The sequence below is a fragment of the Cebus imitator genome, unplaced genomic scaffold, assembly GCF_001604975.1.
Source record: "Cebus imitator isolate Cc_AM_T3 unplaced genomic scaffold, Cebus_imitator-1.0 Scaffold113, whole genome shotgun sequence".
Lineage (NCBI taxonomy): Eukaryota > Metazoa > Chordata > Mammalia > Primates > Cebidae > Cebus > Cebus imitator.
In genome coordinates this window covers 7,506,093-7,522,524 of record NW_016107428.1, presented here as the reverse complement: position 1 = coordinate 7,522,524, position 16,432 = coordinate 7,506,093, and the positions used below count along the sequence as shown (strand labels likewise).

The following is a 16,432-nucleotide window of genomic DNA, read 5'->3' as shown; positions in this document are numbered from 1 at the left end:
CCAAAATTTTCCTCGTGTCCCTTTGTTTTGTTATTTTGGGGTTTTTTTAAGGTGTGTGTGGTAAGAACACTTAACATGAGATCTACCCTCTTAACAAATGTTTAAGTGCATAATACAGTATTATTGACTCAGATTTGCAATATTTAAAATGTCTGGCTGGGCATGGTGGCTCACACTTGTAATCCTAGCACATTAGGAGGCTGAAATAGGAGGATTACTTGAGGGCAGAAGTTTGAGACCAGCCTGGGAAACATGGCAAGACCCCATCTCCACAAAAATAAATTAGCTGGGTATGGTGGCATGTACCTGCAGTCCTAGCTACTCTGGAGGCTGAGGTTAGAGGATTGCTTGAGCCCAGGAGTTCAAGGCTGCAGTGAGCTATGATAACACCACTACACTCCAAACTGACTGACAGAGTGAGACCGTCTCTAAAAATTAAAAAAAAAATTTTAATGTCTGATAACATCAAGTGTTGAGGATATGGAGAAACTAAGCAATCATACATTCTGAGGTCGTAAACCGGCACACTTTGGAGGGTTTACAGGACCTTTTGAAACCAAAACTGTGTATTACCCATGACACAAAGTCCATTTTAAATCATCTATTCTAGGCAAATACTTGCACCCAAGGCAGGTGGATCAACTGAGGAGTTTGAGACCAGCCTGGCCAAAATGGCAAAACCCGTCTCTCCTAAAAAAATAAAAATTAGCCAGGCATGGTGGGAAGTACCTGTAATTCCAGCTACATGGGAGGCTGAGGCGGGAGAATCACTTGAACTTGGGAGGCAGAGGTTGCAGTGAGCCAGGATTGGACCACTGCACTCCATCTAGGGTGACAAAGTGAGACTCTGTCTCAGGAAAAAAAAAAAAAAAAAAAAAAAAAGCAGCTTAGTCCATTATTTTCTCTCCCCATTATTTTCACTAAGAAACATAAAACTTCAAATGCACTAGCTTTCTTAAAAGTATTTTGTTAGAAAATATTTCAAACATACAGAAAAGTATGGAGAATAATATAGTACATATCCATATACCTTCCACTAAATTTTAAGAACTCTTAATATTTTGCCATATTTGCATTATATATGTATTTTTAAGGAAACAAAACATTGAAAACACAGTTGCAGCTCTCTGGGTACTCTTACTTCATTCCTTTTCATACTCCTCTTTCCCTAGACATAACCATTATCCAGAATTGGTATTTATACTCTTTAGCTATATTTTAAACTTTTATTTCATATTTATGCATTTATAAACAACTTATAGAAATCCAACTGGTATTATGCCATAGGTATAATTCTGCAGCTTGATTTGTTCATTTGGTGTTATGATTTTTAAAGTACATCTGTTTATATATATAGAACTTCAGGCTGTTCCTTTCCATGACAGTGTAGAATTCCATTGTACAAATATACCACAACTTATTTATCCATTTTCCTCTTGATTGACATTTAGGATTCCAATTTCTTATTGTCATAAACATGTTGTGGTGAACATTCATGTACATGTGTTAGAGTTTCTCTAGGATATATGATTGGGGTGGAACTGCTAGGTGGTTGGGTGTGCATGTCATCTATTTCACTAGGTAATGCCACATTGTTTACCAAAGGAGGTTTACCAATTCACTCTTGCCAGCTGTATGTTAAGTTTTCTTGTTGCTCCATACCCTTGCTAAATCTTGACATTGTCACACTTTATCATTTTTACCAATTTGATGGATGTGAAATGGTATGTTAATGCTGCTTTCATTTGCTTCTCCCTGATGAATTTTGAGAAGTAACTTTCCATATGTGTCTTGCCATTTGGGTTTCTTCTTGCATTCATTTTTTGAATTTACAAAAAATTTAAAGCACAAAATTTACTCTGCCAAAGACTATAATAAAAGTAGTTCCAGTTCTCTAGGACTGCATAAGGCCTGAGTGATGTTTGTGGCACGGGTGCCAAAAAAACAGCCCCCAAATAAGAAACAAACGTACACTTGGCTCACTAGATAGAAACACAGTGTGGTCAAATCTACCACACAATGTGGCCATAAATTATGTATTTATGATGCAAGAAAAGTCCTGACAAAAAGATGGGTAATTTTAAAAGGTTTGAATCCAGAGTGTTGGAAGAGCTGAAGGGATACATGCTTTGTTTCTAAACTAGAAAGGTAGACTTTGTGACCATCACCTGACAATGTGTTGGAGCTAAGATTTAGAAGAAGAAATCTAAAATTTGGTTTTGGTAGTGGTAATTGTGTTTTAAAATTCACCGATTTTACTGTTCTTAATCACATCTGGGTTTTCTTCTTTCTAGCATTCTCTAGCACTTGAGTCTCTCTTGCTCTTAAAAAGATTTGTGTTTGGGCAGTCTCCAGGTGATGGTTCTCTGTGTTTTTCAATCTCATATTTGGTCTCTTTCTTTGTAGGGCAAGGGTCATGCCTTTCACTCTCTTTGAAAATCTGAGTCATAGATTTAGAGGTGAATGACACGTTAGAGGTGATTTGAAAATAAGAACCGTTAATATTTTTCTAGTGCTTTGCAGTTTATGAAGCACTTTCCTATTCACTTAATTCTCCCTAGGTGAAGTGGGTGGAGAAGTATTAATACTGTTGTTGTTAGCCTCATTGTTCAGATTAGTGGCTGAAATCAGAACTCAAATCTACATCTTCTGACCATGAATCCCGCTGTCCTTCCAAACCCACATTCATTTCATGCCAGAGCATTTAGCCCACAGCTTCCTGTTACTGAGGCCAGAGATGCCTACTGATTTTGCACACCAAAACTGATTTTTTTGCCCTTACTGACATAAGGAGCTTGAATTCCTTCAGGCAAGCTGGTGTTAGTGGAATTAGGATTTAAATAATTTTGACCTGGATAAATTAAGCAACAATTCATCAGTGGCTCTCAACCTTGACAGCATAGTACCATAACCCTTGTACCTGACCCCATCTGAAACCAATGAAATAAAAATGGAGGTTGGAGGGGAGGCATTCCACCTCTCTTTGTTTTAGGGATTATGCTCTTGTTTTCTATGATTAATGCCGTTGATGGCATTTGTTCTTCTTCAGTTAAAGAAAAAAATAGTGTAAGTTCTATGATTTGTTATTTCCTCTTAGCCAGTGCCTTAAACTAAACCTCTAGCTCATTTTTATGCATGAAAGTCCACTACCTTTTTTTTTTTTTTTTAAGTTTCTATTTTCGAGCTATCAGCTGGCCTTGGCCTCATGGAGATTAGTCAGCCCCTGCTTCCCCTTGACTCACTTTCTCAGCCCTTGTCCTGAGGCGCCACCTCTGTGTTTCCTTTTCTCTGCCTTACTTTCTAGTTTCTTTGATTCATTTCTCCCCTCTCCGTCCTCATGAGCTTCCTTCCTCATCATCCTAAGGCTAGAGCTGACTTCTCTACTGCTTCTACAAGGATATCATACTTATTTTCTCCTCTTTGCCTTTTGTAGCCCTTTTATAAAACATCCCAGCTCTGACCAGACGACTAATCAAAACCCTGATTCCCTCTAAAAGGACTTCCCTAAAAGGAAGCTTATAATCAATGTCTTAGCTGTTTAGACATAGACTTGGTGCGCTGGTGGTCATGGAGAATGGTGAGGGTGTCATGGAAGGCGGGCAAACTCTGCTTTCTGTGAATTCATTTGCAGAGAGCTTCTGTTCCATGATGATGGCACAGTTTCATAGAGCTGAGCATGGGCACACCTCTGAGTGTGAGCCAGTTTGGGCTCATGCTTGAGCCTGTCTGTCTACCCCATAGCTTGAGAAATTAGTGAGCAATTTATAGGCCTCATGTCCTATCTGTCCAAAAGCCTCATGGAAACTGGCTTCTTTTTGCCAAAATATCTGGCCAGTCCCAGATTTTTAGATAAAGTAGATTTCTGCTGGTCCCCTCAGCCCTAAATCTTGTCAGAACATGATAATACAAAGAAAAGAAGAGGTGGTGGTTATGTCAGGCAAATGGGAGCAAGATACAGCATTTAACTTAACGTCAGCAGGGTTTCCTTTGACTCCAGCATGACTCTAACTTGTGCTATTTGATTCCAGGAGCTCGTGTAAATGCCAAGGACAACATGTGGCTGACCCCACTGCACCGGGCTGTTGCTTCCAGAAGTGAAGTGAGTGATTACCACATTTAATCTAATACCTACTGTGCCTAGAAAAAGGAAAATTCTTGCTAGTGAACTGAGAATCCTTACTGGTAAGCAAAAGGCTTTTACCTCTAATGTGAGAGGATTACCCAAAATGAACAGCTGTTTATTTGAGCAACTCCTGCATGCCAGACATGGTGCTGAGTGGAGCTGGGGAGTGTCTGGGGTAGTTCAACATGCACAGCATGATCCTGGAGTTCATTGAGTTCTCAGCCTGGGGAGGAGGCAAGGCAGAAAGCAGATCAGTACAATGTCATCATTGACTTGCAGGAGGAAGCAACTAACTGCCTGCTTGAATAGAGGAAATCTTCCAAGAAGAGATGTCAGTTGAGCTGGTCCTTAAAGGTTGAGTAAGGACTTAACAGGCTAGGAGAAGGAGGGAGGGCTGAGGCAGGGAAGTGAGTGAATCTGGGGTCCTCAGTGAGGTATAACTGGAACTCAGCCTGTAGTGGAAGATAAGTCTGATAGTGGAGGCTGGGCCAGATGGCAGAGGTCTTGGAATCCTTTGAGCAATGGAGAATGGTCACAGGAGGAGAGTGATATACTCAGATATCTGTTTCAGAGAACCTCTGTGGTGGCAGCATGTAAATAGGCTGAGGGGGAGGGACCTTGGGGAGAAGGGCCAATAAGAGACCAAAAGAGGCTTGAAGCAGCTGGGTTGAGAGCATACAGTTGAGTCCATGATTTGAGAGCTTGTCAGAGGTAACCCTGGTAGGATTTGGTACCTAGGAGGGATGAGGTGGCAAGGAAGCTGGTAGGTGAATGGTGATGCTGTTAACAGAAGAGGCACAGAGCAGTGGAACAGTGGCCAGGAGGCTGGAGGGTTCTGTTTGAGAATGCTGAGTTCAGCAAGCATGTCCTTGGAGTGGGAGCTCCATGAGGGCAGGGGTCTGTGCTTTGTTCCTGGATATATCCCAAGCCCAGTACATTCTAGGCATTCAAGAAATCATTTGTTGTTGAATGCTGGAAATTCGAGTGAAGATGACTAATAGGTTATCTATTATTATTTATACAAGTGTACCACTCAGGGACAGGGAGGGATGATCATCAAACTGTAGTAAACGTATCAGTTGCTCAGGGGAAGCATAAAGAATGAGAAGACCAATGTGAAGGCAGGGCAGCAGGGAACCCTGTTGAATGTCAGTCTTGAAGCCTGGTCAGAGGAGATGCCCACCATAGGGATACAAGAGGTTCTAACCTTGTATGCACTTGGTGCTGGATGACTGGGCTCCATAGCTGAGTTTACTAAGTGAAGCTTCTCCTCTGCTACTGGAGAAGGTGGTGTTCTCCAGGTACACCTAGGAACAAAAGGTCTTGCTGAGAATGAATGTACAGAAGTTGTAGGTGTCTTTGGCTATTATTGGTGTCAGCTTTTCCTCTTTGGCAACTATCTGGAAATTTCAAAATATACTTGTAGATGACAGCTCAGTAGTTATAGTTTTTGTTGCTGCACTTTGTGATTTTAGTAGTTTTAAAAAGGGGTTAGTTATGTTCTCTTTCCAAAATTCCCACGTGGAATGAGAGAGGTAAATAATCCTAAATGGCCTGGCCCAGATCCTGGAGAATTTGGAATCTTCTCCTGGTTCCATATATTATTTCTGTTTTGTCTGGGAAAATGAGTGCAGTAAGCTGACTGAGCAGGTCTGACCAGCTTCATGAGACTAACTCCTTCATAGAGGAGTATTTCCTGGCCTTTTAAGACCACTTGGTCTTTAGTAAATTTAAGGGTCTCTTTAAAAATATGTATGGATTTGTTTCCTCTTTAACAAGAACTGGGTCTTTTTAGTTGGGAAAATAACTTAGTATGCATTTCCTATATGCCAGGTACCTTTTCTTTGTAGCTGATGGAGCCGCAAAGAAAACTAAGACTCATGGCCTCTGCCCTTAGGAAGTGTGTAGTCTAGTGGAAAAAGAAAGACAGAAAAAAGATGAGTTCAGTACTCTGTGACCTTTCCCAAGTGATCTCTACATTTGTTAGCTCAACTAGCTGCAAATACTTCAATCCTCAAAACATCCATCTTCCATCAACAACCGGTCTGTATTCTGTAAGTGTCTTAAGTGTGTTTGGATCCAGTCAGCCTAATGATGGACTAACCTTCCTCTCTGAGAAAGGCATTTGTTGCTTCTGTGAGTAATCAACTCCCTCTGTAGGTTTGCAGGGAGGAAAAAAGAATCCCTTGCCAGGTAGGAATTAAATGCAAACAAACCCTGAATTGTAAATAATTGGTTCATATATGAGCTCATGAAAGAGAATGTCTTCATATTAATATCTGTCACAGCAAGTTGAACAGTTTCTTATAAAAATTGGAGTCTCTGTAACCACTGTTAGAGCTGACGGTGGAGAAGACATCTTAACTCCAGGTATGTTGCTGTGCTGTGGAAGTCCTAAATTCAGATTTCCTTCTTTGGAATTTGGTCCTATTGCCATTATTTTATGCCTCTCATAGCTAATACTTGGGGAAAAGAAAGTAGATTTGAGGGGAAGAAAAGAGAAGGTTTGGACTGGTATTTTGGAATTTAACTGTTCGCACTTGCCAAGATGTATGGTTTCAGCTGACAGCTGGCACGTCTCTTCCTCAGATTGGTAAACACTGATATTACATGGCCATGTGTTTAAAACCATTTCTTCACTGAAAAGTTTATAAACTCTGTTCTGTCTGTCCTCAAAGCCTATGTGCTTATAAAATATAGGTAATTGATCGCTCAGGGTTTGGGGTTTAATCAGGGAAGCAGAACCACCGTGAGAGATACAGAGTAAGATATTTAATATAGGAATTAGATCTTACACACGTGTGTAAGCTGTTGTGGTCTATGTAAGGCTATCACCTTGGATTCTGTGAGGCCCTGAAGTCACTGTAGATCAGCAGAGTCTACTATGGAAAAGCTGCATATGAAATAGGGGAGAACAAGGACAAACTGGAACCGAGGTCTGCTTAACACTGCCTCCAACATCATGGACATGGATGACTTGCAGAAGTTGCTGCTCATACACCTGGCCCAAGAATTGGAGAAATCAAAGAAGATGCCACAGGATCTGAAGAGCATCAAGCTAGGTACTGCCCCTTGCCAGTGTGGTGATCCAGCCTATTAGTGACGTCGTGTGCAAGCTGCAACACTACCTGGTGCCCAACAACGTACCAGTCAGGCTGCAGTTTCAATTATGCCTTCCAAAACTCATCAGATAGCTCTTGTGGCAAACCCTAAAGGGAGTACTACAGAAAAAGGAATTCTGGGAAATGTAGATCAATTCGGCTAACTTGGCACGATGCAAAACTATCATAGAAATTGTTATTCTATTTTAATTAAAAAGATCTTCTAGACAGTAAGCTCTTTGAAATGTGTGCCATGCCTATTGCTTGCCATTGTATTTCTAGCAACTTGCCTCGTTAGAAAAGAGTTTTTTGAGTGATTCATTAAAGATTGGATTTTCAATTTAAGCTATAATAATTTTCTGTGTACAACTGGTAAGATAGAACTGGTATATACTATACCAGAATACTGATGGTAATCATCTTTTATGCATGCAGTGTAAACAGAATTGAAGCATGTTTATGGGAATGTGTACACTAAAAGCCAACTAAGCCACTGAAACCTGCAAAATCAGGGCTAGTTTCACAATTGCATACACCACAGATATCAGTGTAAGTCAAAATTTTGAAGCCTTCTTTTCATCCAGGCAAGATTTATGTTCAGATTTCTGTGTCTGGAAAAATAATATGCATTGCTAAGTTCATTTCCTAGGTTTTAGCAATAAGAGCGTCAGACCATAATATTGATTAAACATTAATCCATGCCTGACATTATGTCCACCATAGACAAGAAAGTAGATCAAGACATAATCACACCCCTTGAAAATCTTCCAAAATATAACTGAACTCTAGAGATAAATCTTGAAGACTTATCTGATGCTGACCAGGCTGTCTTGTGTGTTCCCTTCTACATTCAATCCCATGACTCTTTCCTACCCTTGACCTGCTCCCCAAGTTTGGCACATCTGGGATTCCCAGGTTGGAAACAGCTTGGAGCCAAGCAGCACTCTCTCCTTATTGGCTCCCTAAAGGCTTCTCTGAACTCTTCCTCCTTTTTTTCTTACGTACTCCCTAGGCTGTGAAGAAGTGAAGAGAGGTTCTTACTCAAATATTAGGGAAACATCTTTTACCTTGCTAGCTAACATAGATAAGCAAGATTTGGGGCTGCCAGTGGGAATATTCTGAGGTGTTCTTGTAAAGCCTATTTCATATTTTTTCCTGTGTTCGGTTTATTCTTGCTTTTCTTTCTGGAAAAGAGCAAGTGTAGGGGAAAGGAATGAAATATACACAAACCCAGAAAGTCTAACGCACATTTATGGAAGCCCAGTTGGTGGAAGGCATTGTTAAGTGTGCTGCAGGGGGCCCGAAGGGTGTACAAAGTGTGGCTTTTAGTTTTAGTAGACAGTACTTGGGGAGATCACCAGGCATGCAGCCTGCTGTGGCCTATGTCCAGACGTGGCTGGCCCGTTCCAGGTGCCCTTTCTGCTATGACCAGTTGAGAGGAGCCTCAAAGTAGAATTGCTGAACTTTTCACTTCCCCATCCTAGAGACTGTCTTTTGGTTAGAAAAGTTAAAAATTGTTGTATCTTGTCTTTTGAGTATAGGAGTGAGGACATTGTGTCCACGTACTTGTTGTAGTTACGAGCATTCATTAAGCACTTACTGTGTGCTAGGCAGTATGCTAAGGACTTTGTGTGTATCATTCTCTTTTAACCTCTGATCCACCCTTCGAGATGGATGCTGTTAGCAATACTAATTTAAGAAATGTAATTTCAGAAAGTTAGTAGGGAGCCAACGATGTCGATTTCGCAGCCAGAAAGTGAAGGAAAGTGTGACTGGAGAAGCTGCCTGCTTAACCGCCGTTCTGTACTGCTTTCTTCAACTCCCATCAGCACCCTTATGGAGGCTGGTCTAGCCAATAAGGCGCATCTATTTTTGGCTTTTGTGCAGACAGAAGACCCAACTGGTACACAGATCTTTCCCAGAGCTGAGCAGGATAAGCCTTTTATTTTATGGTTGAAATTTTAAAAACTTATGTTTTCCCTTTTCCTCTAAAAAACATTATCATTATTGTGGGCTGAATGCTAGTAGACAGGAGAATTGGAAACATTATATAGAAGAGTAGAATGTTATTGCTTTCTTTAAATTATTTTCATGATTATAAAAAATTGTTCATGTATAGAACATAGGTCATGCCTGGAATAGGAAGAAAGTAATTATTTTATTTATAATCTATTAGAATGTAGACAAGTGGTACCCAGCTTTAGTGCATTTAAATGATCTGGGGTGCTTGTTAAAAGTACCCGTTTGGCCAGGTGCGGTGGCTCACACCTGTAATCCTAGCACTTTGGGAAGCTGAGGCGGGCGGATTACAAGGTCAAGAGATTGAAACCATCCTGGCTAACATGGTGAAACCACATCTCTACTAAAAATACAAAAATTAGCTGGGCATGGTGGTGTGCACCTGTAGTCCTAGCTACTTGGGAGGCTGAAGCAGGAGAATTGCTTGAACCCAGGAGGCGGATGTTGTCGTGAGCTGAGATCGTGCTACTGTACTCCAGCCTGGAGACAGAGGGATACTCTGTCTCAAAAAAAAAAAAAAAGAAGTACCTGTTCTAAAACCTCAGCCCTAGTGATTCTGAATGAAGCCTATGTTTAGAACCAGAAATTTGCCTGTTCAAAAGAAGATTCTGATACGTGTCATCTACATGCCACACTTTGAGATCTGAGATTAAACACTGGTAATACTTTAGTGTCTCCCCTTCCTAATGGTTAAAGTCATCATTTCTTAAATAGTTTGCTTAGAATTCTTTCATATCCCAAAGTCTCCAGCGAACTGCCTTTGCACTCCTAGTTCTTAGAATAATTGTGCTCTACTAATAATTAAAATAATGAGAGAGCTTTGTTTGGTGCTTGGTAGTTTTAGAAGAACACTCTAATTGAGCAAATTGGTTGGACATCAATTTATACAATTCTTACAGAACATGAAATTACTACAATTGACATACAAGCACCAAATGATTACAGTAATACAGCAAAGCCTTCTGGACTGGAGTGCAGCCTCAGGGACATCAGCCCACAGTAATGTCCTGTTAACACGTACAGATTATTACTTACAGAGTTTGCTGATGATTACAGCAATATATTTATTCTACCCAAATTTATTGAATATACACTATGTGCAAAGCACCTGCCAGGCTTTGTGGAGAGTACAAAAAGTTGTATAACATTTAGACCCTTATCTAAAGCAACTTGTAATTTATGAAACTTGACACTGCTTATGCCTGCAGGGACTATGTGTGGTCATAAACAGTTACTTTTCCATGAATAATTTATGTCCAGTGAAAGGCAATGCATATTTGAGATAAAGAAACAAATATTAAGGATGATAGTTTCTAAGATACATGCCTCCTCATCTTTTCCGTGTGCCACAGTGTATGTTTCTATTTCGTATTACAAAGTTAAAGTGGCCTTTTGTTTTAAAAAAAAGGAGCCGTAAAAAGTAGAGATTGACTGACTTGCAAATGCCATGTCCAGTTCCCTCCTATATGACATCCCATGACAGCTCCTCCTTTCTAGTATTTTTGCATCTTATATAGGATGGCCCGATACAGGGTGTCATCCAAAAAGGCCTACAGTCCTAAAACAGAATGTTAACTGGGCTGATGCCTCCATTCAGGGGAAATACCAGAATCCTCACTGGTGTTTGCTCATTATGAAAGAAATAAAGGGTCAGGCACAGTGGCGCACACCTGTGATCCCAGCACTTTGGGAGGCCAAGGCAGGCGGAACCCTTGAGGTCAGGAGTTCAAGACCAGCCTGACCAACATGGGTGAAACCTTGTCTCTCTGAAAATACAAAAAAATTAGCTGGGTGTGGTGGTGCATTCTTGTAATTCCAGCTCCTTGGAAGGCTGAGGCAGGAGAATCGCTTGAACCTGGGAGGCAGAAGTTGCAGTGAGCCGGGTTGGCACCACTGTACTCTAGCCTGGGTGAAAGAGTGAGACTCTGTCTCAAATAAAAAAAATTAAAAAAAAAAAAAAAGGAAAAGAAACAAAGGCTTTGAAGGAGTATGATTCACAGAGTGCCTGTGCACTGGGGCTGGTCCTGTGAGCTTTTATCTTATCTGTTGTGAAAAGATTAGGTGGTCAGAAACTTTTAGGGCAATTTGATAATTTCATGCCCCTTAACTTTAATAATAAAATAATTACATTTATAATTTGTATCTTTTTTCATTTTATTCTACTAATTGCTTTTTATTGTATTGTACAAAAGTATTGGCTCAAAAGTGATGGACTTGAAATAATAATAATTTTTTAAAAACGGCTCTTTACCACACATAGTTCGAAAAGCACTGTTAAAGAATCTTTTCTTGATGGATTAAAGACTTAAATGTAAAACTCAAAACCATAAAAACTCTGAATAAAATCTAGGCAATACCATTTAGGACACAGGCACGGGCAAAGATTTTATGACAAAAACACCAAAAGCAATTGCAACTAAAACAAAAATTGACAAATGGGATATAATTAAACCAAAGAGCTTCTGCACAAAATAATAAACTATCATCATCGTGAACAAGCAACCTACAGAATGGGAGACAATTTTTGCAATCTATCCATCTGACAAATGTCTAATATCCAGAGTCTACAGGAACTTAAATTCACGAAGAAAAAAACAAGCCCATTAAAAAGGGGGCAAAGTACATGAACAGATACTTCTCAAAAGAAGACATTCATGCAGCCAACAAACATGAAAAAAGGCTCAACATCACTGATCATTAGAGAAACCACAATGAGATACCATCTCACACCAGTCAGAATGGCAGTTACTAGAAAGTCAAGAAACAAGATGTGCTGATGAGGTTGCAGAGAAAAAGGAGCACTTTTACTCTGTTGGTAGGAATGAATTCGTTCAACCATTGTGGAAGACAGTGTGGCAACTTCTCAAAGATCTCGAAGTAGAAATACCATTTGACCCAGCAATCCAATTATAAATCATTCTATTGTAAAGATACATGCATGTCTATGTTCATTGCAACACTATTCACAATGGCAAAGACATAGAATCAGCCCACATGTCCATCAGCGATAGATTGAATAAAGAAAATGTGGTACATGTACACCATGGAATACTATGCAGCCATTAAAAGGAATGAGATCATGTCCTTTCCAGGGACTGGAAGCCATTATTTTCAGCAAACTAACTCAGGATCAGAAAACCAAACACTGCACCTCTTCACTTGCAAGTGGGAGCTGAGCAATGAGAACACAGGGACACATGACACATGAGAAGAAACAACACACACTGGGGCATTTTGGTGGGGAGAGGGGAGGGAGAGCACCAGGAATAATAGCTAATGGATGCTGGGCTTAATACCTAGGTGATTAGTTAATCTGTGCAGCAAACCACTATGGCACATGTTTATGTATATAACCTGCACAATCTGCACATGTACCCCAGAACTTAAAAGTCAATGGAAAAAAAAAAAAAAAAAACAGAAAAAAAGAATCTTTTCTTGATTCAGGAAGTATTCAGCTTCTCTACCCCAAAATTAGTTTCTTTTTTACCTTGTATATTTCTGTTAGAGCAAGCTCCTGGATATTAATTTTTAGCCAACATGTGATACAGGAGAAGGTAGTCTTCTTTAATTTAAAAAATTATTAATTCCCTAAATGGCTATCAAATTACTCCATTGTAAAACCAAGTTAAAGAGCTTCCAAGCTTAAAACTTTTGAAAGAGAAATATAGTTTTTAAAAAGGAAATTATCTGTTTTTAATCAAAGCTTTGTTTTTGCCAAGATATTAAATTTCTATTACATGTATTAAGCCAGTGTAGCAGACTAAGACTTTAGGATTTGCAAATGTAAATAACTAAGGAGAATTAACTTTTGAATCTGTTTATGTCAGGATGCTTGACTGGTACTGTTTACCAAGTAAGCCCAGTAGAAAATGGCCTGTTAGAAAATGCATGATCCCATAAGTCAGCCAGGCCATTACCTTAGACTTCCGACATCTTGCCTGTAAAATAAAGCTGCCTGTGAAATGAAGGGATCAGCCCAGATGAACCCTAAGGCCTTCTACATTTCAAATATTACATATGTCTGTAAATTTAATTCCATAATCATTTTAAACTACTGTTTTTGTTTTTTTTTTCTGAGACAGGGTCTTGCTCTGTTGCCCAGGCTGAAGTGCAGTGTTGTGATCACAGCTCGTTGTGATCACGTTGAACTGCTGAGCTCAAGTGATCCTCCCACCTCAGCCTTCTGAGTAGCTAGGAGTTAGAAGCCTGCAACACCACTCCCAGTTGATGCAAAAGTAACTGTGGTTTTTGCCATTAAAAATAATACAATTACTTTTGCACCTATATATGTTTGTTGGTGTTTGTTTGTTTGTTTGTTTGTTTGGAAGAGATGAGGTTTTGTTATGTTGCCCATGCGTGGCTTCTGTTTTTTTAAGAGCTGCATGGATGATTCCATTGCAAAGCCAGGGTTGAAAGTCATAGATCAAGAGGCTAGAGAGCTGACTGGGCCAATAGAAGCAAAAAGGTGGGAGACTCAATGAAGGTAAAGGAGCTCAACAATGGCAAAAGAAGTGACCCATCATAATGTGGAAAACATTGGGAAAAGATGGAGACAACTCACAGCTTTAAGTTGAGATGGGAACAGAGATGTTACTTCCCATCTTTACCACTTATTCACACGAGGCTGAGGGTTAAGTTGTTGGCAGAGAGAACCAAAGATTTGTAAACCGATTCAAGAATGTCTGAGTCTTTTTGGTCTATAGATATTTTACCCTGGTATGCACACTTGCACATGGGTGCTCTCATTTGGCCTGAGAGTGCCTTCTATGTTACAAGGACATCATATACATAGAAGGTAATAAACCTTCTAATAATGATTAGAGATGTGCCAGGGCTCTTAGCTTGACAAAGAAAGGTAAACTGATTCTGTCTTAATCTGTGCCACTCTTTTGATATTTATCAAATATTACCTGGCTTGTCTGGAACTAGCCTGTAAGGTCAGGGAGCCTTTCTCTCCATAGTTCCAGGGTTTGGTGAAGCATCTTACACCAGTAAGTATTGGTTGAACATCTGTCAGTGACCTCTGCAAACTCTGCTTTTGTTGTAGGAAGCAGTACAGGTTTTGATTAAGCACTCAGCTGATGTCAATGCAAGGGACAAGAACTGGCAGACCCCTCTTCATGTGGCAGCAGCCAACAAGGCTGTCAAATGTGCAGAAGTGATCATTCCCCTGCTGAGCAGTGTCAATGTCTCCGACCGAGGGGGGCGCACAGCCTTGCACCATGCAGCTTTGAACGGCCACGTGGAGGTGGGTATTTTTATCATTCGGAACTGGAATGCTCCCTCCAGACACTTTCAGCCACAAATGGAAACTGATCTTCTTGCTCAGATTTTAAAGAATATGATGAAAATATTTGTACACCAAACCTTCAGCAAGTATATCATTCTTAACTTTAGAGCCACAATGAATTGAAGAAGCAGGCTGTCACTTCAGTCTTTTCTTCTGACACACATGACACAGGTCCTGCTCTGACATTATATTTATACTTTGTCGGAACTCCAGATCTCTGACCTGCCTTTAGATTTGATGTTAATTTGGCTCAGATCACCTGCAGGCAGTGAAGAGGCCTCACCATTATAGAATATGTGCTTGATTTCATGGTTGATTATCTTTCAGATGGTCAATTTACTCTTGGCCAAAGGGGCAAATATCAATGCGTTTGACAAGAAGGACCGGCGTGCTCTGCACTGGGCGGCGTATATGGGTAAGGATTCCATGCATGGAAAGCAAAGCGCAGATAAGCTTAACTAAAGCCATGGATCTCTCGTTGACAATGTAGGTTTTCTCCAGTCTGACTTTTTTTCAGGGTTGGGTTGCAATTGAATGAAGATTTGGTTCATTTTACTGGCATGCGTGGTGTGCTCCAGTTGGGCGGTTGCTTTGTCAGGTATTTATTTATCCTACAAAGAAGAGGAGGAATGAATCATGGCCTGAGCCTCTTTGAATGTGCTTCAGTCTGGATTTGAAAGCTGCACAGACTGTGCTTATTTTAACTTGTCATGGCAGTAAAACAAGGTGTTTTAAAAAGAAAAAGGACTGGCTAGGAAAGCAAGGACAGAAAGTCCATTCGTCTTTTTATTTATAAATATTTTTGAGAGAAACAAGAAGGAAGGAAGAAAAGACAAACCTCTGGCTATTTTATAGAAGGAGGGCACCAGAGGCACTGAGGATTATCCTGATAGTCCAATGACAACAAAACTGAAGGCTGCAGTCCTCATTTCTGCCCGCTTGGCCGAGGTCACATTTCTACGTTTTTTCCTTTTCACTTTTGTTGGTAAATCCCACTGACAAATGATAGATCTCACAGAGTTTATTCTAAGTGTAGACTTGTGGGAAATGAAGAACTAAGATATTTCCTTTGTATTTCTAATTGGAGAACATCCTGCCATTAGAAAAGTAGACAGGATTCTATCAGCACCAAGTTGTAAACAACCAGAATGCCCATCCACAGGAGATTGTTTTAGTAAATTCTGGAAGATCCACACAAGGGGACACTTTGCAGTAACTAGAGTGATGAGTCCATGAGTATTTATTAACATAGAAAGATTCTGTGATATGTTAAGTGAGAGCATATTACAAAGCAGTATAAATAGTATCCTCATTTTCATTTAAAAATCTGTTCAGTGATAAACCTGGAAAATAAATGCTAATATTTTAATTGATTGTCTCTAGGGATTTATAATTGTGGATGATTTTGGTTTTTATACCTTTTTGCCTTTCTGAATCTGTTTTTTTTTTTTTTTTTGAGACGTAATCTCACTCTGTCACCCAGGCTGGAGTGTAGTGCAGTGGTGTGATCTCAGCTCACTGCAACCTCCGCCTCCTGGGTTCAAGCAATTCTCCTGCCTTAGCCTCCTGAGTAGCTGGGACTGCAGGTACCTGCCACCATGCCCGGCTAATTTTGTATTTTTAGTAGAGACGAGGTTTCACCATATTAGCCAAGCTGGTCTTGAACTCCTGACCTTGTGATCCACCCACCCCAGTCTCCCAAAGTGCTGGGATTACAGGCATGAGCCACGGCACCCAGCCTCTGAATCCTTTTAAACAAGCATACATGCCTTTTATCATCACTTTGAAAATTAACCTTTATTGTAGGGAAAAGAAAGTAGGATGAAGCAGGGATGAAATAAATTATGTGGGTCTGAAAGATGGGTCTGAATCAATCTTTGGGTTTAAAAAACCAGAATT

General features: G+C 40.1%; 1 protein-coding gene across 6 annotated transcripts in view; it reads left to right on the top strand.

The window, feature by feature from the left end:
• ANKRD44 (ankyrin repeat domain 44) overlaps positions 1–16,432 on the top strand; it is a 334,866-nt gene that overhangs the window by 171,507 nt on the left and 146,927 nt on the right. For all 6 annotated transcript variants that reach the window (XM_017538761.2, XM_017538760.2, XM_037742095.1 and 3 more), the window contains exons 4-6: positions 4,029–4,099; positions 14,291–14,491; positions 14,861–14,948. In XM_017538761.2, coding sequence (XP_017394250.1) covers positions 4,029–4,099; positions 14,291–14,491; positions 14,861–14,948 — 360 coding nt within the window. The remainder of the gene's footprint in view (positions 1–4,028; positions 4,100–14,290; positions 14,492–14,860; positions 14,949–16,432) is intronic.